Consider the following 27,272-nt stretch of genomic DNA (forward strand, 5'->3'; position numbering starts at 1 on the left):
ATATTTCCCTTTCTAAAAAACAGGAAGGAAGTTATTTGGACATAAAACCTCTGAGGGAATAAGTTGTGGTGGATGGTTGAGCTCAGAGAGTTTCTTATTTTGATAGTTTTGACCACAGTTTGCTTCCCTTTTCATACCAACAGTCAATGTTAGTTTCTCTTGACCATGAATGATCTTTCTCTAGCTATGTAGTTTTATAGGTGTTTGAATTTAACCAGATCTCCATAGAAGTGGGAAAACAAAAATCCTCATATGAACTGTTTTTGAAGTGGTTTTTGGAAAATACTGACACTTTCTTATGGCATTGATGTATCAGGTCTTTATTTTTTCACTTTCCCACAGTATAAACAGTAGTTTTCTAACAGGTGCGGGAAATGCACTGTATAGGCTGTACAATATGCCGCTTGTGTACTGAAGACTGCTTCATATTCCAAACAGCTCCAGCAAGTATTGAACTGTTTTTAAAGATCAAATCAATAATAAATTGTAATATTTACTGGGAGTAAAATGACTGACTCCCATACAAATCGATGCAAACATATATCCAGCTGGTAATTACTGCAGGAGATGAAACAAACTTTCTATTGAATCCAGGCCCCTCAGAGTGACAGTCCTCTTGCATGAATTACGCAAGAGGAGGTCTGTACATTGGTGGTCTAACACAGACGGGCACTTACTGAGATTATTCCCAGGCACTGGTGGTGCACACTGTGAGGAACACTGCATGTTGCTTGTATGCAAATACAGGCCCCAGCACTTCCAAAGATAGACCAACTGGTGCCAAGATATCTGTGATTAGGGTGGGAAGGTGACAAGAACAAAAAATAGAATAATGGGAGTGTGCTGGGGATTTGTGCCCACACCTATGAACAAAAAAGTGGATGTTTATAGCATTTTATCTCTCTCCTACATTCCATAAACGTCAGTGACTTGCTATATTTAATGTTATATTCACTTCAGCATCCACATATGCCACATATTTTTTCCAGTGACATAGAGTCAACCCAGCACGTTCACACCAGCCAAAGGCTAAAAGGCAAGACTCAGTTTTATGTGGAAATGTGTGGCCACAGTGGTTGAAGCAATTACTTGCTCATTTTTCAATGCTCTCCACAGCAGCCTTATCTCTATACCTCTTTCATCCTTCCCCTTCATCCATGATGCCCCCCCCCCTTTCTCTGTAGTTATTCTATTTCACAATTTGTCATGCTGCAACGACAGGCTGAAGCAATGGGCACTATGCTAGTGCCTGTGAGCCGAGCCTCTCAGGGGTTGAGATAAAGCTAAGCTGACAAGTGGGTTCAGTTGCGTCACAGTGTCCTTTGAAACATTCTCAGAAAAGGGAGAAAATGAAGGCAAAGCATGTTCCTCCAGAGGTGGCTCCCTTTACACTTCACCCCTTGGCTCCTCCTGGTTCACAGCTGCTGGCTTTTGCCTCGGGCTGCTTCTTAAAACAAACGCTACCTTCATGTTGCAAACCTTACATGGAGGCAAAAGAAACAACATATTCAACCTGAGGTCATGAGTAGAAAACCATCCACCCAACACTACTGAGTAGCTATAGATTGAACAAGCGGTAGGTTTTTATTTTTCTGAAATTTCCACATTTCTACTAATAAACTTTAGTGTGTAGGCAGAGCCAAAGCTCCTGAGCTAGTGCTACATATTCATCTTAAATATAATCCTCATTTAACACACACACACACACACACACACACACACACACACACACACACACACACACACACACACTCACAGGTGTGCCAGAGGAAAGCTTCCTTAAGAACACCACTGACTCTGGTGGATAAAGACAAATCCATCTCCCTCTCGTCTTTCTTCCCCCACACAGTCTTTTCTTTCCCTCAGTGCCCATCCCCCCCTTCAACTGAAGAGTGCCCTGGTAAATAATTGAGGCATATTCCCCCTCTGCTCCTGTAGCTTTCATGCTTTTTTTTTTTTTTTTTTTGCATTTTGCATTTTCTAGGTCTCACCAATATTTGGTTATTCTGATCTAGAATTAAGTGACAGAGATTGAGAATATATTGTACATGTGTAAGTATCAACGGTTGATGCTGCATATTGCCTATATATTTGAATACAAAAATCCTCAGAGGTTGAATTAAAGAGAAAAACAAATGCAAATATAGGTCTCTACATAATCAGCTAAAGAACCATCATTTTAAATCAGCATGTATCTGCTACCTGCTTGCTCCTGATTTCGTTATGGAGACAGCTTTTTCAGTCATGCGGGTTGGTCAACCAAGCCAGGTATAATACATACAGCCAACTCTGGACATATGGTGCCTGTTCCAGATACAAAATATGCAGCACTGAATTTTTATAAATGATACAAATGATGCCTCAGTGTTGTCAAGTTTCCTCTAATAATGTCTGTACTGCTAGATCAAATGCCCTAATTATACTGAAGAGTCCACAGAGGAGATGTGATTTCTGAACAAACATTGTGCAGAAACAAGTCTCCACTAATTACTGAAAATATAATACAAGAGACTAATCTGACACAATTTTTAAAGCTGCAGTGGCAGAAAACCGTTGAGATTTATAATGAGGTGTTTGCTGACACCTGCTGTCTCAAAGTATGAACTCTCTATGAATAACTGGCACTGACATCAACAGGAAACACTTATTACCTCCGCCAAAAAGGTTATGTTTTGACCCCCGTCGGTTTGTTTGTTTGCTTGTCAGCAGGATTACACAAGAAGTACTTGAACGATTTGCACCGAACTTGTTGGAGGGATGGGGCATGGGCCAGGGAAGAGAAGTCTGGTGTATGTTGTTTGACATGTTTTGATTCATAACTGGTTTGAGCTGTCACAATAGTGGCAGTGTGTCTCTTCAGTGGCCACAATACAGAAGATACTGACACTCTGCGCTATAATTCTGCAAACACAGTAGATTCAAAAAAAAGACAAGTAAACTACTGCAGATTTATCTTGAGCATCTTTTTTATAAATATTTGAATATTTACATCCATCCATAAAAATCATAAACATAATATAATTTAAATCTATATAAAGAGAAGAAACAGAAGTAAGTCAGAGAGCTGCATCACATGTGACTCACTCATTTACACCAATTAAAAGTCAAACCTATACATAAGAAAGGAGGAGAGTTAAAACAAGACATAAGGTAAAAAGGCTTAAATGGTAAATGCCTGAGGTTAAAAAATCTTTTTACATGTGTACTCATCTCAAACTCAACCCAAGAAAAAATAAAAACATGAACCCCAAAACATGAATTCCAAAATGATAAAAAAAATAAAACTACATGATGGATCTGTGTGAACTCCAGCTCAGACTTTCTTTTTCTCTCTTTTGTTTTCTGACTATATCGCAGGTGATAACAGTAAGAGCGACAAAACCGAATATTATTCACCTTTGGCTTTTTAGTGCAACCTAGGATGATTTTTTACAGCAACTAAGGCTTCGGTCTGTTTGATGTTAAGACATACAGTGTGCCTAAATTATAGAATACATTCATAGAGTTATAACTATCTGACCAGCTTCCCACTCAAAATACCATCTCTCTTAAATGTGCAATTCAGCATGCAGTAGTGGCACTTGTATATAAATAAAACTCTTCAAATTAAAAATAGTTCCAGTGAAGCAACTTACAATCAGATAGGGAAGCTTTTCTGTATCATGGTGTGCTCTTAATCTTTTATGTAAGTCATCTTGAGAGTTAAACAAGTTACTTATTCTGTGGTACAGTAGTTCTCTTAATTGTCTGTTGCAGCAGGCTCCGACATCTCCTCCTTCACAATACTGGCTAAAAGTGAGGGCACAGAACTAGTACCTTGCATCTCTGGGATACTTGTATCACACAGGTTTTCTGTGGTGACTTCAAGGCCAACAGGGTCATCTACAGTATCTGTACTTGGAGGGGTTGCAGTGATCAGGTCAACAGCACACTCCCGCTCAGTTTTCTGGATGTCCAATTCTTCTTCGCTCCCTAGAGATGAAGGTCTTTGGAAAACAGATGAGTTATCTGTTAAAAAAGAAAAAACGGAATTTAGTAAAAAAGGAAAATCCTCCTTAGGATACAAATTTATAAACTATTTATAAACTACTACTGTTGCTACTTTAGCAGTGTTGCAAACATCTCATCAAAGACATTGTTTCCTTCATTTGGTTAAACTGTTTTTATCCTGGAGGAATAGAAAATAATGCACTAACTAAGAGATTAAATTAACCCAGAAAATGTGAGGCGTGCCAGCAAAAGCTGGTTTCATTCATGGTTGGTTTTCTTTTCAACCCAGGTGGCACTGAAAACATTTAGTAGCTCTAAGCTACTAAGCTGTACATTTCAGTCTCTTGTAGAGGGTGTAAAGGTACTTACCCAAGCTACACTGATCACCAGAATCATCTCCATAATTAGCAAGCATGGACGTCTGGTCCATGTCATTGCTGGAAACCATGTCTGATAAGTCTGGAGTCCTTGCTTCAGGTATGTTGGAAATGTCTGCAATTTGTACAGAACAAATGCCTAATGTTTTGTGTGAAAACATCTAGATCAGACACTGGAAAGGAATTCATGCTTCTCAAAATTAGATTTGGTTACCCAAGTCTACAGCTGGCTGTGTGGGTGAGGTTACAAACAGGTCCTGCACAGCTCCTTTGATTTGATTCAAGTCTGGTTCACTGACACTGGAAGGACTACATTCACTCACAGAAGGCACCTGAAGAAAGAAAACTTGTGTTTCAGACTAGATTCATTAAAAGTCTCTACCAACAACATTAATAAATGAAACAAAGAAAGATGTGATAACTTGTACCTCAGTGTGGTCACTTGCAACCAGCTCTTCACTGCTGCCAGCCACTGTGGCCTCCAGAGCACTTTTATTCTGGTTGTTTGGCTGAATTGGACGAGTTGGGATCCTGTGCAAGTAGCCATAGCCGATACCACAGCCTAAGCTAAAATGTAAGACAAAGAAGACAAAAGTGGCGCAATGAGAAATGGCAATATTTTATTAATATGCACTTTAATATAAAGACAAATTAAATGCCTACCTCCCTTCTCCTCCCCATGCTCCATTGGGAGTAACCACTACCTCTCTGCATTGATCAGAATGTATGTTGTACACCAGTAGCTTCAGAGGTTTCCCCTCATTGGCTTCAATCAATGAAAAGAAATCTTCTGACTGCAGGGGTTAGAAGAAATTATTAATAATTTAAAGTAAAATTTGTTCAGTATGCCTGTCTTTAAATATCCATTTATAATGAATAATAACAAGAAGAACAGGAAAGCTTACATCTTGTAACACCTGGTCAGCTCCCACAATGAAGTCGTCATGTGCAATAAGGCCAGCCAACGCTGCAGGAGAATTAGCTTCTACGTCCTAAAAAGGGTAAAGAACGTTATGAAGACAGTTTTATTTGAAGTACTTGAAAATGTTCTGAATGTGGGAATTTCTATTTGAGAATAACACCCAGTTTGTCCAAGAATAAGGTGGTGCCATCCTACAAGAGTATGATACAACTTTTTCTAATAGGTAGACTTCCTTGCAAATTTGGCACAAAATTAAGTAGATTTGGGCTTGAAATCAACAACTGTCTTCTATCTCTTCTAACTAACAACAAAAATACTAACTATCACCTCACATTTGGTGGTAAACTGTTTTATAACTAAGCCAGCAAGAGGTTTTCAGACACAGCTTAAACAAAGAAAGATCAAGTTGACTTACCAAGACGTGCCACACGTTCTCATTGGCTCCTTCAAAGCTGCAGAAGCGGACACTAGCCCCCAGCAGACCCTGACCACCCCACATGTTACTGGGTGTCACCTCCAGCTCCCTCACCCGCTGGGTTTTAGAGTTGTACACTTCAAGTTTGACCGCTTTTTCTACATTGGCTTTTAGGAGGTCTTTCAGCAAGTCACTCTCTTTATTCTGGCGAGACAGAGACATTTTGAACAATCCAGAGATTGTTCCCAGATGAGATGACGAACCAATGTTCAGGTACAAGAACATGAAATGAGATTACAGCAGCAGAGCATGCCATGTTTTCTCCCAAGGCTATAATACAGCCTTGTTTGAATTTTATTGTAAGGAAGGAAAAATTGGCCGTCATAAAACACAGGACAGAAGCACACACATCGCAATAAATAATAGATATATATTTTTTAAAACATCTGAAATCATCACACCAAGTCAAAACCAAGAAGTTTATCTTTGCTGTTTCATGTATGACTTAAGGAAGTTGACAAAAATCTATCTCTACTGAGCTAAAGGTAAGAGCTCAACATTCTTCTGCAGGGACGGGACTTACAAGAAAAGTGACCATTATGCAAACACCTTGGGAATAATAGGTACTTGGCAGCATGTTCCCAAAGGCTCATGCCTTCAGCAGCTGAACCGGATAAACACATAAAGCCAAAACTGATCACAGGGATCATGGGTCCCTGTCATGTAGGTAGTTGACAACATTTTTTACATCAGTATCTACTGTTCAAATTTCACCTCATGATCATTTTTGTCATGCAACCAACTCACTTCTCATGCTACCCATGAAATACAACCTAGTGTTTATCATTTGGTAATATTTTTGGCATTTAGCCTGGGGACATGTCAAATGTGCTCTTTACTTTAGCATCACAGGTGTTTTACTCACAAGGCGGGTATTTCCTATAGAGAGGATGAAGTCAAAGAAGGGCTCCAGACCAGCCTTCAGGGCAGGCGAGTCCTCTTGAACCTGAAACATTTCAGATTTATTTGATTTAATTTCACACACGGTACGGTTGTCACAGTCGCCCCCGTGTGTCGACTTAAGACACTGCAGTGGGCAGAATATGGGGCTCCTCAGTGCCAGATATCACACAGCAGGTCCTCCTCATATTTTGAATATATCTTGGTAGTGGCACAAGAATCAGTTTCTGCAGTGAGACTACACAGTTACAGTCGCTGGCAAACTTGGGTGTGCGCCAAATGCCACCTCATCATGGGCGGACACCATTAACAAAGCCGACCACGGTTTTACAAGTTGTCGGAGTTACAGAATAACCTGCCAGTTACAAAAAAAAAAAATACCCACTGCGTCTCCTCATACAAAACACGGCAGCGGCACCTGTTCAGGGCTAGCACAGTTAGCATGAGATGTCAAAAAGCGAGTGAGCCGAGGGCTTTGTGTAACCTTGTGCTACGCTACGACGTACCCCGTGGACATGATAGCCACTGTTAGTTCCACCGTCCGATAAAAACGAGCTCTGCGGAAGCCCCATTGCCTCCAATAGTTTCGTTTGACCAGCGCCGACTAAATGTCACTGAGGTAGAGTAATGTTAGAAGGCATTACTGAGTGCTACACGGCTGCTCCCCAGCTAGCTAGCGCCAACAGCTGAGGCAGGTTGACAGCGAGCGCCGGAGGGCTAGGCAAAGCTAATAAATAAAGATGCCAGAGAAATCGATCCTCCACCGGGCTTGATCGGTCGCGATCTCCACGGTGTTATCACGCAGACTGCGTTTGATTAGTTGTCCTGCGCAGTTGTCCTGCGCGGTTGCCTAACAACAGGCAACACCGGTGTAAAAAGAAAAATACATAATCTCATTCATGAAAAAAGAAGATTATTCAAGTTGAATTTTGATGTTTAAATAAAAATAAAAATGTTTTACATACAGTTTGTGGCGTCACATGGAAACTTAAGCATATTTGTTTAAAAAAGAAAAAAAATCTTATTTCTCGTAGAGCATATAGCTTTGATCTGAATTTAGCTGATAGCTAACAGGGGTTTACGATGAAAAAGATAATACAAATAAAAGTAATACATGCAAACTGCAGATGTACTTGAAATCTGTTTTGGTCAGCTAGTTGCCACTTTCGCAGTGAGTTTCACATAGAGATAACTTTTGAGTTACACAGTTATGTTCCAAAAGAGAGAACATACTACATTACTTAGCCTAAATTGTTAACTGTTACTGTTTTAACATGATCTGCAAAGCAAATTGTTTCCCAAGATCTGTAAAAAAAAAAAATTTTTTTTAAATAAAAAAATAACAAGTTCTGGACTGCCCCCCTCACCTGCACACAGGTCTTATGTGTTCTGGCAAAGCTTAATCTCCAGGGTTAAGTTTTAGGATAGTCACACACCCAGCACTGAAAACACTCACCATATTCTCACAAAACATAACAAAACAGTAACTTTGTTTGTACAGCACCTTTCATGTACAGATGCAAAGTGTCACATAAGAGGATTAAATACAATCTTAATCAGATAACTGGAAATACTTTACATTTAAATTGATTATATTTTTAGATATTTATATTTATTTGATTTTATAAACTGCTACCTCCAGATATTTCTATATGTAGGCCTAACTGGGTATGCATATAGTTATTTATGCTCGTGCTACGTAATTACACATCTGTATCTTTGACTAAAAGAAAAATATTTCTGTTCTTCACAACATGGAGTCAAATAAGGTCAAACTCTATCAGTAGGTTGTGGAATATGACCCTCTATTCACTGGCTGTTGATCAGTTTAGACAGTTATCTATAGGAAACTTTCCAGCCTCACTCTTTACAGATGGTTTAGCTGAACTGCCTTCACATGAATGCACCTGTAATTTTCTCACTATGATAAGACACATGAGCTCTGAAGACACTTTTTACAATTTGTTCTATTATGAGCTGACATAGTGCGCATTTGAGCTGGAATGATCCACGTCCGTTGGCAGGAAGCTTAACGATTGCCTAATACTTGCTGAATGTCTTCCAGTCTCAAAGGATATAAATAATTGGAAGCAAACTGCATTCAGCACTGACAGTTCCAACATGATTTGGCTTGTGGCTTTTGTGTCCTGCATTGGTAAGCTTTTCAACATATTCATCAACACTTGATTTTTTAAGTGCTGTTTTTTTTGTTGTTTTGTTTTTTTCTGTTTTTTTTTTAATAAAACAATGTTTCCACTGTACTCTCTGTTAATGTTCTCATGTCCACCAAAGGGCTGATTAGTGCTGAGGCACCCTTCAACCATAATGTGCACAATGAGAGGGTCATAGGAGGCAGCGATGCTAAGCCCAACACCTGGAAATGGCAGGTAAAACCTACATGCACATTTCTTTCCATTTTTGCTTTTTTTAACAGTGATTCTCTATAAATGAGGTACTTTTGCTTAAATGGAAAATGTGCGACTGTAATAAACAATAATGTAATGACAACTGCTTGATCAAAATTATGTTCTGCATTTGATGTACTTCTGCTCAAGATGACCCCTTCAGGCTAACATTAGGGCTTTTGTTTATAATGTTCAATTGTTTGTCTGCTGTGGAATTTTCTTATTTCCTATTGAGCAAATAGGTTGAATATCACTGATCCTCTATTCCTAATCATACTGAATGATCTCTGAAATAACATTTAATCCTCCACCTTACATGTGTGTATTTGGTCTCTGTTTTTTCTTAGGTCTCTCTCCAGTTGGACTCATACAATGACGGATCATACTACCACCTCTGCGGAGGCTCTATTATTGACGGCTTCCACATCATGACTGCAGCTCACTGTATTCTCAGGTAGGGGTCCAGTCCTTGTTGGCATCAGTATTCACCTATCACTTGTACATTTGAACATGCAACATTAGAAAGTCCACCTTAATGTATGCTGAATAGATTATTGTAAGTAAAAATGTGTTTCTGTTTCATATGTCCCTGCCAGCATGGATGCTAGTCAGTACCGTGTGGTGGTGGGTGAGTACAACCTGTATGAGTATGACGGCAGCGAGCAGTTCATCCGTGTGGAGACCATTACTGTTCATCCTCTCTGGAATGGACAGCTTGGCAACGGGTAAAAAGACAGCAATTGCATTTGCCCCTTGGGAATAGTTTCAGGGGTGGGGACATCACATGCATTCACGTTAACAGCTGGGAGCAAATCCTATATTACCACTCTCCACTGTATCAGTAACCACTGTATCTTTTCACCTCTAAGTCAATTTTAATAGTGCTTCATCAGTCACATGGCTGCCACATATTAATTACAGAAAACAAATTGCACTTAAGCTTTTTTTACACTCAGGTTTTTGCTTCTATGTGAGACAATTATTTTAACTAAGTCATTTTTGTGTAACTTTTAGGAATGACATTGCTATCATGAGGCTGGCTGATCCTGTGTATGACAATGGCTTTGTGGCTATCGCTAGCCTTCCTGGCCATTTCCAGACGCTACCTCATGATTTCACCTGTTACATCACCGGCTGGGGGCTTATGGACTGTGAGTGGACACACACACACACACACACACACACACACACACACACACACACACACACACACACACACACACAGACACTTTTAATAAAGATATTCCTACGCTCTCTCATCACAGACGGAGGGAGCATCCCTGCCATCCTACAGGTGGCTCCCATCAAAGTGGTGGAACATTCAGTCTGCTCCCAGCCCAACTGGTGGGGCAGCATTGCTCTGGAAAACATGGTGTGTGCTGGTGGAGATGGAATCATTTCAGGCTGCCAGGTACAGAAAACAAACATGTGCATCTATCTCATGCAAGACAGTTTTGTCATGAAACTAGTTTGTCTCAACCCCAAACTACAAAGCACATATATTTATACTTATCAGAGATTATCATTCTGCAATAATACCAGCTTTACCAGGAATTGTCCTTGCCACCCAGCAGATAACTGGCTAAGGAAAACTTCAAACTCTCTTCTTGTATCTGTTCTTATTGCTACCTGTCTCAGGGTGACTCCGGAGGTCCCCTGAACTGCTTCACTGATGGAGCTTGGAGAGTCCATGGTGTTGTCAGTTATGGTCCAGCTGGCATGTGCAACCAAGTGACTAAACCCACCGTCTTCACCAGGGTCTCCTACTTCATGGACTGGATCCTTTCAGTAAGCCTCATGTAGCCTCTACGATGAGATTCTGGATATGTCATCATATTTCAGTGGCCTGACTCTTCTTTCTTTGTATGTTTCCCTCAGGTTACACGAGGTTAGATGACCCAGTGTTTTTCCCAAACCGTGAAATGGAACCCATGAAATAAAATTCATTTGCCTTTCAGTCATGTGTGTTTAATATGCTGTGGGTGTTTGGTTGTAGTTCCTAAGTCAGCCAAAGGGTGGCAGAAGTGCCTCATGTTTATACTTTGGCTCTCAGGCTTTGATGCATTTCTTGGAACCTCTACTTCCTCACAGTCTCACAGTCCGTATTTCTAATTGGATGCGTTCTCTATTGTACAACCAGCTTACAACCAGCATATCTGCAAACAGGGCCACAGTTAAGGGGTCACCAGGTGAATTACAACAAAAGTAGGAAGGGTTACAATCCTGATGTCTGACCCTCTGACCTTACAAGTTTCAACTCCAGGCGATGGAAAATTCCCAAGGGTGTTATTATGGAAGTTTTAAGCCAAACACCAAAGGGATTGGAACTCAATTAGCTGAAAAGGCTGAGGTAAATCTTTTTTTGATGTTTCAAAGAAAGCTGACAAAATTCTAGAGACATCCACTGAAAGACTTCTCTGTGACAAGAACCAATTTTTCTTAATTGTGGCCAAATGTGAGCTATGTGCAGTCAGAGGCCCAACATTTCCTCCTTGTCTGGAATTGCTGCCCATATGTTTGTGGTGGTATTCAGGAGGCTACAGCATGACATCACATGAAGTGGGTGTTTTTCTCTTAACCATGGAGACCAGAAACCACAGATGAATTCCAGTGGTTTACACTAAAAAAAAAAAAACACACAAAAAGAATGTAATTTCAGTGCATATAGTGTGAACTGTATATTGTCTTTAATAGTATAGGAAATATAATGGTTTTGATATTTTAGAGCAGGAAACCTCTTCTTACCTTTTCTCAGGAAGCTAAGATGACAATAAAATATACATAAAAAAATGAAAGAAGGCAAATGCACGGGAACATTTGCTTATCCTCTGCCTCTCAACCTGAATGCCATTAATGAAGCAGAGGTTTATTATACAGCATAAAGTCAGCAGTGGAATCTAACTATGCATATTTAATTTTGTAGTATGTGTCCTCTTACAAAAACCACTGACTGGCTGGTTTCACATGTCAGTGAGTTGTTAGCAGTTCAATCAAATAAAAAATTAAAAAAATAGAAAAGTCAAAGAATGAAGACAGATTCGTGTAATGGAATGTTTTCTTTCTTCTCCCAGTGATAATTTTATGACCTCTAAGATGTATCTTTTGAGGCTTTGGAGGGGCCTGACCCCTAGGTTAGGAATCACTACACTGAACAACAGACTATACAAAGCAGCTAAAACTGGCTCCACCTCAATCAGCTACAAAGCAATCGGTAACGCTCTAATAATATCACGTATAATAAAACAGTCTCAGGGTATATTTTAATGCAAAACGAATAGTTTTGATACTTGAATCTAAGTATATTTAGTCTTTAATACTGGAGTATCAGAGTATTTGTACTCTGCTGTATTGGTGCTTTAATTTAATTAAAGAATCTGAATACGTCTTCCACCACTGCATATGACAAATCAACATATGACAAACAACAAAGTCAAGCATTTAGAAAATGTTTTTTTTTTTTATTATTATTTGGAGGGACAGGCTGTCAAAATGGCTTAGATGAAAGAAACTGTTTTTGAACAGCAGGTTAAAGTGTGAATATGTAAAAAATAAAGCAGCTTTGTTTGCTCTGCAGGACCATTCAAGCAGAAATATGTACAACACAAAAGGCAAAAAGTAAGACACGTTCTTTGAAAATAAAATTAAAAAAGCTGTACTGTAATACATTACATTGATAAACACTCACTGTTGCCGTTTCTTCATGAGAATTGATGTTTTATACAAGAGAAACAAATGTTTGCTTGCAAAAAATCAGTGCCCTCTTCATGGCGTAAGAACATATATTGGATGGATTTCAAAGTAATCAAAAAGGCAAAAAGCGAATAATACATTTCCGATGTGCACTATGCACTTTTCAAAGTATACAATTAATTAGAACAAGTTTTAACAAACAGGACCTGCATGCATAATTTCTAAAGGGTCCAGAAAGGCTGTTGAAACAGTTGTAGAAAGGGTGAGATATGTACATCAACTCTCTAGTGTCCCTCAACACAGGTAACAGCACAATCACCTTTGAAAGGTCTTGTCCTGTAATTAATGAGGCAACTCTTCGATTTTCAGGGTTTGTGTGTGTGATAAAAAATGTATAATATATGCAGTTTTTATCCACAAATCCCTTTACATGTGTACTTTATAACATGTTGTAACCCAAGTCACAGACTTCCAAAAAAATTCAGAGTACAATCAAATTGATCTTTTTCAATTTACTCAGTTTTAGTGGCATTTCGCTTAGATATCTCACCATAAGACTGCCTATGAAAAATACTTCAGAATGCTAGAGAGCAATAACCTTCACAAGTATACATTTCTCTATAATTCATATATTACAAAGGTTGTCCCAGATTGAAAATTACTCATTTTGCTTTCTTAATAAAATATTCAATTTGTCAGTGATTAGAATTCTTTTGTCAACCTACATAAATTAGTTACAAAATATTAGTGTAATTTTCTATGGTTACATTATAGGCAACAATACAATAGACCCATAATTTAGTTTCAGTGATTAGGGAGATTCCACAGTTTTCAGTCCCAAAGCTTTAATGGAAGCACTGTGCACACACCATTGGCAGGCATGGCTCCCCTGATAAGCAGGCACATCCAGTAAACTTCACAACAGCCCATTTTATTGCCAAAATGTCTTAAATTAAATAACTAATGAAATAATGAAATAATAACTTACTAAAAAAATGTTAAATGTATAAGAGAATAGATATTAAATACTTTCTGATGGACTTGTGGCCCCATTTCCCATAACAATGCCTAAATGTGATATGGAAAAAAGGAAGGAAGATTGCACTTTCTGGTGAGAATATCAAACCACAGTGCTTCTTGAGTGAAAGTAGGCTTTATCTGAAATAAATAAAATTAAATCATAAAGGAAATAATTTAAAACAAAAGTAATAAAGATAAAACAGCTACAGATTTTAATGGTATGAGCCATTATTTCTAGATACCCAGCTCATAAATAAGAAACTCCATAATTTAGCGTTGAACTGTTGAATCAACCCCATACAACCAAAACAATGCCTATTCATACATAACTATTTTCACAGATAAAGTGCTGATCGAGGAGCTTTTAGAGGGATTTTTTTTGTACCATATAAGACCCTTTGGAGAGATCTTGAGGAGAAAGAGTCCACTAGCTTCAGGATACAACACAGGGAGGACCCCACCTACTCAAGCCATCTGGGTGTAAAGCCCAAAGGGAGGACATGAACAGAACTATGTTGTGATTTGACTCGGGTTTCATATGAAGGCCATCACAGCAATGGTCACCATACATTGCCTCCAAAAGCTAGAAAGCTAGAAAAAATCCCTGAGGTGCACATTCAGCTGTGTTGAGATACCCAACCTGGCCCCATTAATAGTCGATTTCCTGTTTAGCATATGGTTGGTGATCTTGGTTTGGTTAAAAGAGCTTTCTTAGGAATTGAGAGCCATCATTGGTTTCTATGGGCCTGGTCAAATTGATCTCTTTTGAGTATCTTTTCACTTTAAACACTAGCTGCCATCTCACACAGCATTAATCCCAAACTGCTTTGCTAACGTTTTGAAGGCAAGTCTGGAATTTAAACATTTATTAGGCAAGAGGGAAATCACAGCTTCCTCTAACATCAAACATGTTGACATTGACATCTTATGTGCATGTTCAGTCCCCTCCCAAACCCCTTTTTTTCTTGCACTGTCCAAAGATTTTCACGTTTTGTCAAACTTTCACAGACTCCATCACAGACAATTTCATGGCTTCCTCCAACAGCTGATTGTCTGTAAATGTGGCAGGGGGCTCTGGGACGGACTCTGAAAGGCCAATCAGTGACTCCAGGAGGCAGGTCCCAGGGTCATTAGCCGCAGGGAAACTGGGGTAGCTAGGCAACTGAAATTGAAAAAAGTTGTCCATGTGTTCGTACTCCTTGAGGGAGTTGTAGAGTGAGCTGGACCCCAAGCAGGGGAAACCGTCAAAGAACTCCAGGTCTGACTCCGAGGAGAGGCTCAGGTCCATGTTATAGCTCGCCGAGCGATCAACGGTGGGGGAGGGCGTGTGTGGCACACTACTGCTATGGAATAGGGCGTTTCCCTGGTTGGCGTTCTCATCCAAAAGTTCTGAAATGGCTGTTGCTCGATTGTCTGTGTGATCGTCTGCAGAGTCCAACAGTGCAGCGTCTATATTGTCATTCTCGTCAGCGAAGTCCACCATGCTAAAGCTCCTGAATGTCTCTGCAGACGGCTGCTGTTGCTCTTGCCGCTGATCTGGGCAGCAGGTGTCTTTACTGTTCTTATCGCTGCCGTCCCTGCTGCTTCTTGAGCAGTTCTCTGTGTCGCTGAAACTGAGGATACGGCTCAGGCCTTTCTCATCGACATCCAGCTGGGTTCGATGCTCACACGGGCTCTCGCCTGCCTCAGAGTCCTCACTCTGACCTGAAGAGTCTGATAAGTCCGTCATGTCGCTGCTGCAACTGTTCTCTCCAGCTGTCGCCAGCTCTGAGCTAAAGGGGAAGGAGGGCACTGCTGGTACAGAGGTGGCCGCTGTTGTGTTCTCCTCCTCCTCCTCTGTGCTCGACTGCTCCTCCAGCTTCTTCTCCAGCTCCAGCTTCATGATAGTGTGGATGTAATGCGTCTGTACCCTGGTGGAGTTGAACTCAATGCGACCCTCTGTGTTTCCGCAGCCGTCCTTGGTACAGCCACATGGAAAAGAGGAATGATCCATCTGAAAGAAGCAGAATAGCCAAATTAATTGTGAAATGTATATGTAACATAAACCTCCAGCAGTGTTGTGTTTGGGTGTTGTTATTATTGAATCTCTAAGTATCTGAACATATAGTTTTAAGGGATTTTCAGCTCTTACCTGACATTTGATGCCTGCAAGGCTACAGCTACATGTCTCAGGCTCACAAAAGCCCTGGCAGTCGCAACCGCAGTTCTCCCTGGAGATCCTCAGCTCATGCAGCTGCCTCTTCTCCTCCTTGTCGATCTTCTTCACACCTGCTGCTTTGAGCAGTGCATAGCGGCGTTTCGACGGGTAAGGCTGGAGGAAAGAGCCTTCGTCGAGGTTGGCTCCACTGATGTCAATGTCCTGCTCAGGGATGTCGTCCACCGTCAGCTGCTCTGCCTCCTCACTCTCCTGGGTTCCATTCTTGGTCAGCTGGAGACAACAAAGAGACCATGTTTAATTTTTACACTGGATCACAGAATGACTTGAGAACATCACAGGTGTCTGTGCAAGTTTGCTTACCTTCAGTTTGAGAGCTTCCAGCTTCTCCTCCCTGAGTCTGTTGAGGAGTTTCTCCCGGCGTAGAAGCCGCTGCTCCACAGCAAACTCCGCGAGCGTGTATCTGCGGAGTGCACTGTGGCGCTGCATCATGCCTAGAGTGCATCCTCCACGACTGGGAACACTGGTGAAACCTTGGCACCGAGGGAAGAAGAACACTGTCACCTGGTCAAAGGTCACATTGCCCCGTCGTGGTCTCTTAGCTTTCTTAAGGATTGATGTTGCTGTGGATGGAGAAAGCACAGATTTAGAATATTTTTTTAAGAGAATGGAGTAGTACATTTTTTTGAACCATAATAACTGCTGTTAAGTGCCACTAGATGGCATAATGCCCCATCGCTTGAACTCCTCTCATGTGTGCAAACACTGCTGAACAGACTGTAAAAGGACACCCCTCTGATTCATTGCCCTAGTCCTCAACCAAGCCTTATCATGTACCCAATTAAACAACACTGCTAACAGGAGTCCAGCACACTTACATCCTGTAAAGTGAAACCTAAACTCCCAAGAATCCTTTCAGCTTTGTTTCTTGTGCTACTGTGCAACAAAAAAAAAAAACACCCAGCCCAGGAATTTCCCTTTGGTGGCCAGCACAGTGGAGGAAACAGAACTGCCAGGATCACAAACTAGGGAGAGTAAAGGTTTGAGGCTTCCGGATGGGGTGGAGGGTGGAGGGTGGAGGGTGGAAGCATAGCTCTCAGGACAGGAATAAAAGTGGCCCACCCTGGTCTCCCTGACCAGCTGACAATCCCCACAAAAGGCCCAGTAACTGACAGAAGTCAAAGGTTATTTCTCTGTTAAAAACATTCAGGACCAACAACAACCAGCCATCTTTCTATACCTAGACAAATACAATAAAACCATATGGGAATCAAAGTGGAACCATATGTGGGAACAAGCCCAACAATTATTTAAGCTTTATTATAAATTCCACTTCCTCAGCCCAGGAATATTCACCACGACTTTTGAGCCTCACTTACAGAAAAGCAACTTTTTCCTCTGCTTAAGCCGCCAGAGCCAGTGTTTTTTTTTTTTTTTCTTGTAGTGTGTGTGTGAGCAGAAAAGGATGATAATACTCAACATGTGTTGAACATTACCTTTATTATGCGGTGAGAAACTGCTTGTAGGTTCCTATTTTCTCAGCCAAGTCGATTTCTTTGTGACCCACCCCGAACAACTGCCCTCTAAAGTCACTGAAGTCAAATGGGAAAATGTGTGTACTTGGTGTGATAATGGAAGGAGGAAGGAAAACACACAACAGCTTCACTATGTCTCTAATCTGCCGCTAGGGGTGATGCAGATGAAATAAACTGCCAGGTTCAGCTTCACATCCATCAAATCCAGTCAGGGTTATGACACCTGCAGAAGACAAATGACACCTTCTCCACCGCCTCTAAATGGGATAGCTTTGCTGGCTTTTTTCCCCCCTAAGTTTACAATGGCAAACAACTTTCCGTCCAACACAAACACTGGATTATAATAGTCCACCCAATCTGCTCTTCTAGATGTGTCTGCATGCCTCCTTTTCTCAATTGTCCTACCTCCCCTTTTTTTATCCCTTCACTCAGCCTTTTTCAGCACCTGTGCTGGGTGTATGCCCGGGCTTCAGACAAGGCTCTGTGTGTTCCCAGCCTTGGCAACCTGCCACGCTTCTCTTCCTGGCGCCCTGCCCCACCATCCTGGAAACCTCACAACTGTTTGCCCTTCTCCCCTACACTACAATACCTCTCCCGACCCTGACCGGTCCCCTAAAGGCCAGCAGAAGCACCCAGGTCCAGACAGAAACACCCTGAAGCTGCTCAACCCCCACCTCTCAAGGAAAGGTGAGGCTCTGTCTGTCTGCACGTCTCTGGGAAGAAGGTGGAGATGGAGCCAAGGTGAGCAGCCACTGCATAATGCGATTAGCCATTTTGCAGCTTTAGGGCATGAAATCAAAAGGGGTATTCATTGCAGAAGTCTGAAATCATTTCTGTGAAGTGTTTCATGGGATGCCAGCTGTCTAAATTCCTTAATCCTCCCCCCTTGCCCAATTTTTATGGGTTTGTTATCAGAGCCTCCGTGGAGCAGTAAAGACAAGGCGAGAGAACACATTAAGTACGTACCATCAGCTCTTTCTATGATTTATTGCTGTTGGAAGAGACTTACTGTTGAAATTTGTTGCTGGGGAGCTGGGGTTGCTGGGAGTGGAATCCAGGGTGTCCGAGTAGCAGCTCTCCCCCTCCGAGTCCCAGCCCGAGCAGGCAGAGGAGAGGGAGGAGGGTGAGGGTGAGGAGTAGCATGGGTCCTCATCCACCTCCTCAAACTTCCTCTTGAGAAGCCCACTCATGGCGATAGTGTGAACAATCTGCAGGAGGGAGCAGAGGGAGGGGTTGTTAGCAAATTATTCATACTTAATTTAACATCTTTGATCACTGAGGAACCTGATTTTATCTTCTGAGCAAAATAAATTAACATTATCTGCAGGTTGCATGGAAGCTATTGTGCACACACAGGCCTTTTTCAGCGTTATTGGCACAAGCGAGTCCTGTGCTTGGCCATGTGAGACTGCATGCATCCCAACCTCTTGCTGCACTCAGCTGAGAGTGGGAGTTCGCCATGGCACAGGAAGCAATCAATCAGGCCTATTCACATAAGTCAACAATTACTGGACCCTACACCCTCTTCCAAATCCCATCAGCTCAGCAAATGCATTGATCAGATAAACAACCGAACAAGGGTGACCCGATCATCTAGCCATAGACATTTAATTTCAACCCTTCCCTTTGGACTGCCATCAGCAGGCCAAAGCCTGTGCAATTTGCCACTTGTCCTGTTTAATGTGTTCACATGCCCCTCATCGTAAATATGTACAGCTATGCATAGTCAAGATGTTTTGTAATGCAACTCCTGAATGCACTCTTTCAGAGCACCCGTGAGAGGGGCTGCTGGTTCAGCGGTAAAAACAATCAATCCCTTGAGAGAGACAGACAGGAAGACAGACAGAGACAGACGAAAAAGATGATCATCAGTTAAAGCTCCTGAGGGGAGGGAATGCCAGTTACCCTCTAATATTCAAAAACATTGTGAAATATCTGTGAAACCTTCTCCATGTATGAGCTTTGTTTATATCTTTAAATCGTATTTTAGATGAAGAATAACACCCTCAAAGCGCAACTAAATCAGCCTCCTGTCTCCTCTGTTTGTTCCAGGAAAAAAGAAAGAACAGAAACCACTGACATGAAAAATTAACATGTTGGATGGGAAGGAAGGTTTACTGGTGGTGTGTTTTATGGTTATGGGACATAAATGTGTCACGTAGCTCTGACAAATAACAGACAATACTCTTTGCGACTTCTGGGAAGCACAAGGCGATGGCGACAACAAGACAAGACAGGTCATCATCGCAGCCTGTGGCCGAGCCCCTGCTAACTTAAACAAGGAGGGACCAAGGGGTGGAGGGAGGAAGGAAGTGAGGGGAGAGGGAAGACACGACTGGGCTCTGCTCCAGCTTAGACACTCCCTACAATGATGTGGAATGGGAAAGGAGGTTTTTACTTCACCCGTAAAGAGATCATTTCACCATCAAACTGTTTACTGTCTTCAGAATCACAGCCAAATCACTTACAGCTGCTGCAGCTTGATGGGGTTATGTATGCACTTCAATTTTCGGTTCTTTTTAGCTGCGTTTGTTCAAATATTTGCATAGTAATACCTATGATTTTGTTAAAATTGTGTCCTCTCAATGGTCAATATTGCACATTTTTTTGAATGATGTTTTTGAATTACTCCAAGTTTAATTTAAGCCTTACACATGTCAATTATTAGACTAAACAGGTAAAGCTAAACTGTCACCACCACTCCATAGCAGGCTTCTAAATTCACCACAGGCAAAATATTGTCAGAGATCCTCCAATGAATAGAGAGAGGAACTATCACTTAATGTGTGACAGGCATGCTTCGTATGCTTTATCGGGATGTTATGGAAGTCTCAGCACTCACAAAAGAGAGAGAGAGAGAAAAAAAGCAAGTATGCAAGGAGGGGGTCATTTTCTACATGCAACAGGGAACAATTATGCAAAAGAAGTCCTCCCTTTGACAAGGATAAAGGAGAAGTCAGAATCAAGGGCAGGAGGCTGACACCTTTGTACAGGCAGTGGGGGCAGCTTTGCAGCTGGATGGGGAGTTATTATTATTGCTGCGGTCAGATATTGTTGTCCCCAGTGCACATATGATGAATGAATCACCTTGCAATAGGTCAAGCTGGCTCATACTGTCTCTGCAACAAACAAAAAGGCTTCCACCGCACTGTGACCACCTCGGTGCCGTCCGTGTGTTTTACATTACCCAACCGATGAGAAAAGCAGTCGCTTAATTCCCATCCATCAGCTTACTCGAGCAGGAAATAATCTCCAAATGCCTTTTACAGCTACTAATATTATCACATCATGGGATTTGCCTTGAAACAGTTTAGAAACACCTGGGTGCAGCATCTGTTGCTTTTGTATTCACTTGTCAGACAACATGTGTGCTCCAAACACCACAGCACAGCACAGCACATATATCTGTGTGCGGGAACAGATGAGCACACATGGGTTCACCTTACATTTTTTGCCATTACTCCCACCCCCAATTCCTTGCAAAAAAAAATGAAAACAAAGCTGTGAGGCATCCTCAAGGGAGTGCATAGCGCCAGCTAAGCAAAGTCTTTTTAATTAAAAGCTGCAGTGAGGCAGAAGGGGGAGGAGAGGGAGAGAGGTGGGGGGCAGTGGTGTCAGAACTGGGTCATTGTCTCTTGACTGCAGTCTACCTGACACATTGATTTGTTAATCCTGTTCAACGGGCAGAAACAATGGCGAGAGGTTAATCCTGGCAAGGGGACGGCTTGTAGTCAATCTGGAGCTTCTCAGCCTGCTCAGCCGCTTCACCCACAGAACAAGGCCAAGAGAGCAGGGAGAGCGGATGGAACAAGGGACTGAGGGTAAAAAGACAACAATCGTGCAATGACTCATTTGCAGAAGGGTGGAGGGGAGGGAGAGAGAGAGAGAGAGAGGAAAAATAAGGAACAAAGATAAAAAGAAGAATTCAGAGCTGGCTCCTCAAGAAAGCGCTGCCTGTGAATGTCTGCTCTAGACGGAGAATGGATGTGATCGGACAGCCGAGCCAGAGATGGAGCACAGCATGTTTTCAACGCGCTCTAAATTATGCATCACTGTCATTCCATCAACCACACACAGGCAGCAGATAAGGAACGCATCCACTGAGGTGCTCCCCAGCCAGTTGTCACAGAGTTGGGAAGATAAATCTGGAGTGAGGAGATTTGTCACCAGGAGCACTACACAGCTCAAGTCAGATGCATAACTATGTCAGTCGAATAACATTATCTTGATACATGCAGCTACAGGCTGTTAATATGGCTTCAGTTTCCCAATTCATTTCTATTTTATCTGCAGACAGCTCCTCGGGTCCTTATTAAGGAATCTTAAATTATTTGAAGAGGATGTAAAAAAAAGGCAGGTTTAATCAATCACTCATTAGGAATATGTTACAAAATAAAATTTATTCTGTGACATCACTCAACTGCTTCACTTAATGTAACTGCAAAAAAAAAAAAAAAAAGGATTTTAATCCCTAACTTTATCTCTAGGTCTGTTTAACAAAAGGCACAAAAAACTGAAAAATAATATTTGTTGACAATAAAATGTTTAAACGCATCCCTGAACATGCAGGGAAATCAACTATTAGCCAGTTTGAACTGCCCCCATCTGCCCAATCTGCCCCCTCAGCCCAACAGGACAAGTCACAGTTGACTTTGCCCCCTGCTCTGCCTGTGCAGCCCCTTTGCAGCTGATAACAGTGAGGGTGGGAGTGACAAGTTGCACTAATCTCAGCCAGCCGAGAGCATTTACATGGCACACTGACAACCCTGTGCAGTGTCTGAATGACTGACTGAGTTGAGTGCTCATAAAATGTGATAATGATGAGCCTGGGAGTCTGTTTGTGTGTGTGTGGGAGCGTGTCTGGGCAGGCTGCCCCCCCTCCAGGCTTCAAGGTTTTGCACCTCTCACTTCCAGCTCTGTCACTGAGAAGACGGAGGTAATTGATCGGAGCCATCAAGGTGACAGTGAGCTGGATTCCAGCTCCTGCACAGCTGGGGAAACACTGGCTCATTTCTTAAACTCAGCTGTTACTCAGAAGCGCTCCACCTGCTGGAACAAAGCAGGGAGAGCTCCTGTTTTCTCCTCTATGAGCCTGTTGTTCTCACTGAAGCCCAAAGCTGGCTGAGACTGTGCCACAGAAACATTCTGTTCCTCTGCCTCGACCCGTGCACACACTGATTCCAAAAAGGAGAGGTAGTGGGAAGACGGAGGGAGAATCGTACAAAACAAATAAATAATGTCATGTCTCCAAGCCACAGGAATTCCATTCTGGCAGCGCTGCTCTTGCTGTAATAGCGGGAGAAGAACACAGGCTCTATCTAACCCAGATGTGTTTTCTACTGCTAACCACTGGAAAGTCCTGCTCCCATTAGGCAGCAGAGCGAGCTACCTTTCCTTGCCCCACCTGACACGGTATTAGCTTGCACGTGGACCTCACATGCCCTCAGCTGTCATTAATCTGTTATGCAGGCCAAACTTGAATGGCCAGCTGGTGTCTGCAGGCGTCAGATTGTGGTCCTTCTGATTTAGGTTACTTTACTTCTACTGTAAAACAAAAAACGGCTTAAAACTAAATAGTCGCTATGAACAAATATTTGCATGGATCAGAAAATTAAGTGTGTAAAAACCACAAAGTTGAGAAAACCTTAAAAAAAAAATCCAATCCATTACAATGTGCTAGCAGTAAACATGCAGCTTTGTGTGTGTATGTGTGTGTGTGTGTGGAGGAAGGGAGGAGGTGGTTTTAGGTTCAGGGGTCACGCTCCAGTCTGGGACACTTGCAGTATGGAATGCTGGGAGAGGACAAAGCAGATGGAAGCTCTCCACTGCTGAGTGGGACACCATCAGCAGAGTCCCTGCAACACCTCCCCCTTCCCCGTCTCCGAGCACAAAAGTGTGGGGGCCATCCTGCGTGACCAAAATGAGGCAGACAACCTTGTCTGAACCCAGCACTACTACTACTGCTGCTGCTGCCTCTCCCAGCTGGGGAGACAGATACTAAAAGTGTGTGTGTGAGCTTCCTGAGGTTGTGAAATATACACTGCAGTGCACAGGAAGTGGCCATCCAGATTATCTATGCTGTGTCTAACAGCTGCAGGCACCACAAGGTTAGCTGAGTGCAGGATCATATGATGGAGAGGAGGGAGTCAGGGGGTATGGATGGTGTTTGTCATGGTTGAAATGGCTCCAAATATTGCACAGAGCTTTCGGTGCCTTGACATCATTTAAGTTAGTTTCATGCAGAAGCAACAAACTGGGTAATCATTATTATTGCTGTTGTTGTTCTGTGGGAACTGAGGTGTAAAATGGAAAATGATGTTATATAAGCAGAGATAAAGAGTTATTTAACATCAATGCACCTTCTTTGGAAATGCACGCTATATGAAACACATAGCATCAAGTGCTATATTCGTTTCCTGTAAACAAAGGATCATTCAGCTCCCTGTAGCCTAATTCCAGAAAACATGATTCCAAAAATGATCCGGGTGAGGTCGCACTAGAGACGATTAAATTGATTCAGTCGCTTTATCAAAAGCAGATACGGTCTGGCTCCATAAAAATTAAAGCCCCACACTACAGTGTCACACCTGAAAAACACACTGATGACATCTATCACATTACCACAAACTTTGGCCATTTATGCGTCACGAAGACCGATTTTGATAAGTGAATATACACATGTGCTGTTAAGGGAAACGGTTTAAACAATGAAGGAGCTCACCTGGCTCGCAGCCTAAAGTGTGAACGATGATAGATTTTTCTGAACCAATCAAAAATCAATGATTAAATCTGGCCGAAGGTGCGCGTCCCGGGGGCAGCCGGCGCTCTCTCCCCGCTGACCCGATCACTCCTTGTGATTAATGCTAATTGCAATGACAGCAGCCCTGTCAGCTGCGCGCTCGGATGTAGTGCCTTCAGGAGTCGCTCTAGTTACAAGAGGCGCACCAGCACCGCCGAGGTGAACAAGAACAACTCCACACGGGCTGAATACACAAAGCCGACCTCATCAACAGTTCACAGAAACGAATCCACAGCCGCAAACACGCCGAGATGCGAAGCGCAAGGCTCCCGACGTCGGCTGCGAAGTTACCACAGACCTGAACAATCAGCGATCGATAGATAAATCAATAAGTGAATGGAGCGGATTGCTGGAATCTCGCCTAAATCAACAAATTATCTCAATTCCTCCCCGTTATCGGATCGCGATCACCTGTGAAGCCAGTTGGTCCAAAGTCACTTAAGCGAGCAGCCGACCGTGTCAATATTAAAACAATAAAGCGTCAAGTTAAAGGAACGCGACTAAATGCAAAGTGTGTTTCCAAAGAAATCCCGACACTAAACCATGAGAATTCACCTCTAACGGGATTTTCTCACACAGCTCCACGAATAGTACATTTAAATGACTCCGACCCAGAGGAAAGAACATTCAAACTATTTGGTTTCCCCTCCTCCGCTGAGGTTATTAAACACACAAATTACGGCGTCCGATAACCCAACAGCGAAGTCCCGATTGTGTTTGTACTCACCACCAATTCAAGTATCCGATCACCATCAGTGACAAAATAGCGCTGGATTAAACAGCCGATGTGTGGAGGGGGGGGGGCAATGGTGGAAGTAATCCAAACGGCACAAATAAACACAGCGCTTATCCCCGCATATACACACACACACGGCTCTCGGTGCTATTGTCTGTGCGTCTCGCTGCCGTACGGGGCTCCGCAGCGGCTGAAGCGCTTCCCTTGTCTGTAGCAGACTGCCGAGAAGCGCAGCCTTTTTCGTCAGTGGAAAACTCCCTCCTGGCGTCTGGTCTGACGCAGGCGGTGACACAGGGAGGCTGCCCACGCCGCTTCCTGCCCGTCCTCCTATGTTACTGTACCCGTACTACCTGCATCAGATAATACATATGCTCACCTATTGCGTTAATAGCCCGCAAGAATTAAATGCAACGTAAAAAAATTAAAAAACAAAAAAAAAAACGTCATGTAGCCAACGTTGAGCTATTAAAGGGTGAGCCTCTGGTGGTGAGTTTGTGGAAAAAAAAAATGTTGTTGCGATAGATGGATGGATAGATTACTATAGCTATTATATCTCCAATATTCACGAGATTCAAGTTTTCTATAAAGGTTTGAGAGAAATGTCCTCCTTCTACAGCTGAATGAACTATTAAAAAAATAATAACTGGCTGACAGAAATGCTGGCATTTTGGAGATTCGTGGTTTTCAGAGAAAGACAAAAATCTTGTCTTGTAGCTTGTACTGGACTGACTATAAGAGGCAGCAGTGAAATCTCAGATCACCATCATCCCTGGAAAAAAAAAAATCTCCAATCTTCACATAAAATTACACTTGAATTCAACTTGTTTCCTAACCTCCATGAACCACATGCATAACCAAGTTCTTCTCTATATGAAGTAAGTGAGCTATGATAAGCTGTGTCACCACTGGACTAACAACATCATCTCTAATGGTGACGTGGGAGGTGCTGTAATGTTGTGTGGTGTGGCTTATTTCCAGTCAAAGGAATACACTGACTAAACTCTATGAAATTATGACTCACTTTCTTTTTCATGGAACACAAAAGTGAAGCATGGTTTCAGAGGAAACAACAGCGATTACTCTAACGAATCAATCATAAATACTTAATTCTTAAGAGAAATGTCTAACTCCAACCACAGAAGTGGTGTTTGCTGAGTTTGCTGGGAAAACTCCCACCGAGGAAGACCATGAGATATGGCCGAAAGGTCTAGAAAAGCCAGTATATGCACATTCAGTCATAATTTCTCCTCTTAGCTGCCATTCAGGACACTGAGGTTATGTCCTCTGGATTTTTAAGGGTTTAGCAACCTCATGGGAATGAATTTTAAATATTTACAAATAGTGGATTTTTTTTCTTGTATTTTTAGAGTCAGTGTTCTTAAAGGAATAGTTCAAGGCAACACCTCTAAAGCTCACTATTAGATAAAAAAGTGTAAAATTGACATCTGATATTTTCTGAGGGTGTGAGACTGTTTCTGGTCTTGGAGCAGCTGCCAGGTAACCACCGAAGACTCTGCTCCAAAATATGGAACCACTGCTGCAACAGAAACAACTAAATAAATGATTGCTGACAGCATAAAGAGGGCTTTGAAACAACCTTTTTACCTTTATTTTGAAAATAAAAATCTTTATTTTACAATTATTTCCTGTTAATTTCCAAGGAAGTTTCTGTGCGATTTGATAATTTAAATATGAGGAAGTTGGGTTTTTAAGCAGTTGAATTTCCATTAACAAACAGTACCATCCATATAAAACTAGTGGAAATAACTAAGCAGTTAACTGATTAAATAAAATATGAAAAATCTTAATAATGAAAATTTCTTTTGGCACGAGGGGTTGAGTCAGACTTTGACAGACTTTGACCTTAACATCTGTCAAAGTCCTGAAATGACTGTTCCAAAGGTCAAGAATGATCTTGCACACTGAAGTACATTAGTGATTTCTCATCAGCGCTCTAATGACGAAATACCAAAGTGTTGTAATCACCTATCAGTCTGCGACACCTCTTATCCAGAAGCAGCTTCACCACACACGTACACACCCTTCCCTCCTCCACTGAATTCCTCTCAGGTATTTACAAGTGTAGCTGCCCACAGCGCACGCACTGTGATGCCTTGCTTTCACTCTCAGCTGGACCTGAACACTGAGGCAAAGTGTTCTGCCAATGTCAATACAGGTGCTTGACTAACATATTTGGGGAGAGGTCTCTTAAAGCTGTGTACATAGGGCTATGCTAATTGTCTCCTGCTAATAGAGGGCCTTTTCTCA

At 42.1% G+C, this 27,272-nt stretch overlaps 3 protein-coding genes across 5 annotated transcripts; 1 reads left to right on the forward strand and 2 right to left on the reverse strand.

Moving 5' to 3' along the window:
* Positions 1-2,948: 2,948 nt before the first annotated feature.
* Positions 2,949-7,439, reverse strand: LOC139625265 (Golgi reassembly-stacking protein 1-like). 2 transcript variants are annotated; one of them, XM_071485100.1, is made up of 9 exons: positions 7,171-7,439; positions 6,630-6,710; positions 5,705-5,908; positions 5,273-5,359; positions 5,031-5,161; positions 4,796-4,934; positions 4,582-4,699; positions 4,360-4,506; positions 2,949-4,008 (listed from the first exon to the last, which is right to left on the reverse strand). In XM_071485100.1, the coding sequence occupies exons 1-9, from the start codon at positions 7,234-7,236 to the stop codon at positions 3,740-3,742; spliced, it is 1,242 nt and encodes a 413-aa protein (XP_071341201.1). In that variant the 5' UTR covers positions 7,237-7,439; the 3' UTR covers positions 2,949-3,739. The 2 variants fall into 2 exon arrangements, with proteins under 2 accessions (XP_071341201.1, XP_071341202.1); XM_071485101.1 differs by having other exon boundaries at positions 4,360-4,482; positions 7,171-7,380.
* Positions 7,440-8,583: 1,144 nt separating this feature from the next.
* On the forward strand, positions 8,584-11,026 carry LOC139625280 (chymotrypsin-like elastase family member 2A). The gene is made up of 8 exons (XM_071485126.1): positions 8,584-8,819; positions 8,957-9,051; positions 9,417-9,523; positions 9,666-9,794; positions 10,084-10,220; positions 10,335-10,480; positions 10,708-10,857; positions 10,948-11,026. Exons 1-8 carry the CDS (start codon positions 8,786-8,788, stop codon positions 10,960-10,962), a joined length of 813 nt encoding a protein of 270 aa, XP_071341227.1. The 5' UTR covers positions 8,584-8,785; the 3' UTR covers positions 10,963-11,026.
* A 1,473-nt stretch (positions 11,027-12,499) lies between these two features.
* csrnp1b (cysteine-serine-rich nuclear protein 1b) lies at positions 12,500-25,216 on the reverse strand. 2 transcript variants are annotated; one of them, XM_071485103.1, is made up of 5 exons: positions 24,996-25,216; positions 18,479-18,677; positions 16,298-16,557; positions 15,911-16,207; positions 12,500-15,772 (listed from the first exon to the last, which is right to left on the reverse strand). In XM_071485103.1, the coding sequence occupies exons 2-5, from the start codon at positions 18,657-18,659 to the stop codon at positions 14,774-14,776; spliced, it is 1,737 nt and encodes a 578-aa protein (XP_071341204.1). In that variant the 5' UTR covers positions 18,660-18,677; positions 24,996-25,216; the 3' UTR covers positions 12,500-14,773. The 2 variants fall into 2 exon arrangements, with proteins under 2 accessions (XP_071341204.1, XP_071341205.1); XM_071485104.1 differs by lacking the exon at positions 24,996-25,216 and adding an exon at positions 24,191-24,318.
* Positions 25,217-27,272: the final 2,056 nt, after the last annotated feature.

The sequence above is a fragment of the Trachinotus anak genome, unplaced genomic scaffold (assembly GCF_046630095.1).
Source record: "Trachinotus anak isolate AG129_WGS33_773 ecotype Australia unplaced genomic scaffold, CSIRO_AGI_Tana_v1 ptg000009l, whole genome shotgun sequence".
NCBI classification, from domain to species: Eukaryota; Metazoa; Chordata; class Actinopteri; order Carangiformes; family Carangidae; genus Trachinotus; species Trachinotus anak.

Coding starts and splice junctions, on each gene's coding strand:
- csrnp1b (XM_071485103.1), bottom strand. CDS start 18,659: ATGAGTGGGCTTCTCAAGAGGAAGTTTGAGGAGGTGGATGAGGACCCA. Junction 16,558..18,478: donor CCCAGCAACAAATTTCAACA/GTAAGTCTCTTC, acceptor CTCCATCCACAG/CAACATCAATCCTTAAGAAA. Junction 16,208..16,297: donor TGGAAGCTCTCAAACTGAAG/GTAAGCAAACTT, acceptor TGTTGTCTCCAG/CTGACCAAGAATGGAACCCA.
- LOC139625265 (XM_071485100.1), bottom strand. CDS start 7,236: ATGGGGCTTCCGCAGAGCTCGTTTTTATCGGACGGTGGAACTAACAGT. Junction 4,935..5,030: donor GCATGGGGAGGAGAAGGGAG/GTAGGCATTTAA, acceptor CTTACATTTTAG/CTTAGGCTGTGGTATCGGCT. Junction 4,700..4,795: donor TTGCAAGTGACCACACTGAG/GTACAAGTTATC, acceptor TTCTTTCTTCAG/GTGCCTTCTGTGAGTGAATG.
- LOC139625280 (XM_071485126.1), top strand. CDS start 8,786: ATGATTTGGCTTGTGGCTTTTGTGTCCTGCATTG. Junction 9,052..9,416: donor CCAACACCTGGAAATGGCAG/GTAAAACCTACA, acceptor GTTTTTTCTTAG/GTCTCTCTCCAGTTGGACTC. Junction 10,481..10,707: donor GAATCATTTCAGGCTGCCAG/GTACAGAAAACA, acceptor TACCTGTCTCAG/GGTGACTCCGGAGGTCCCCT.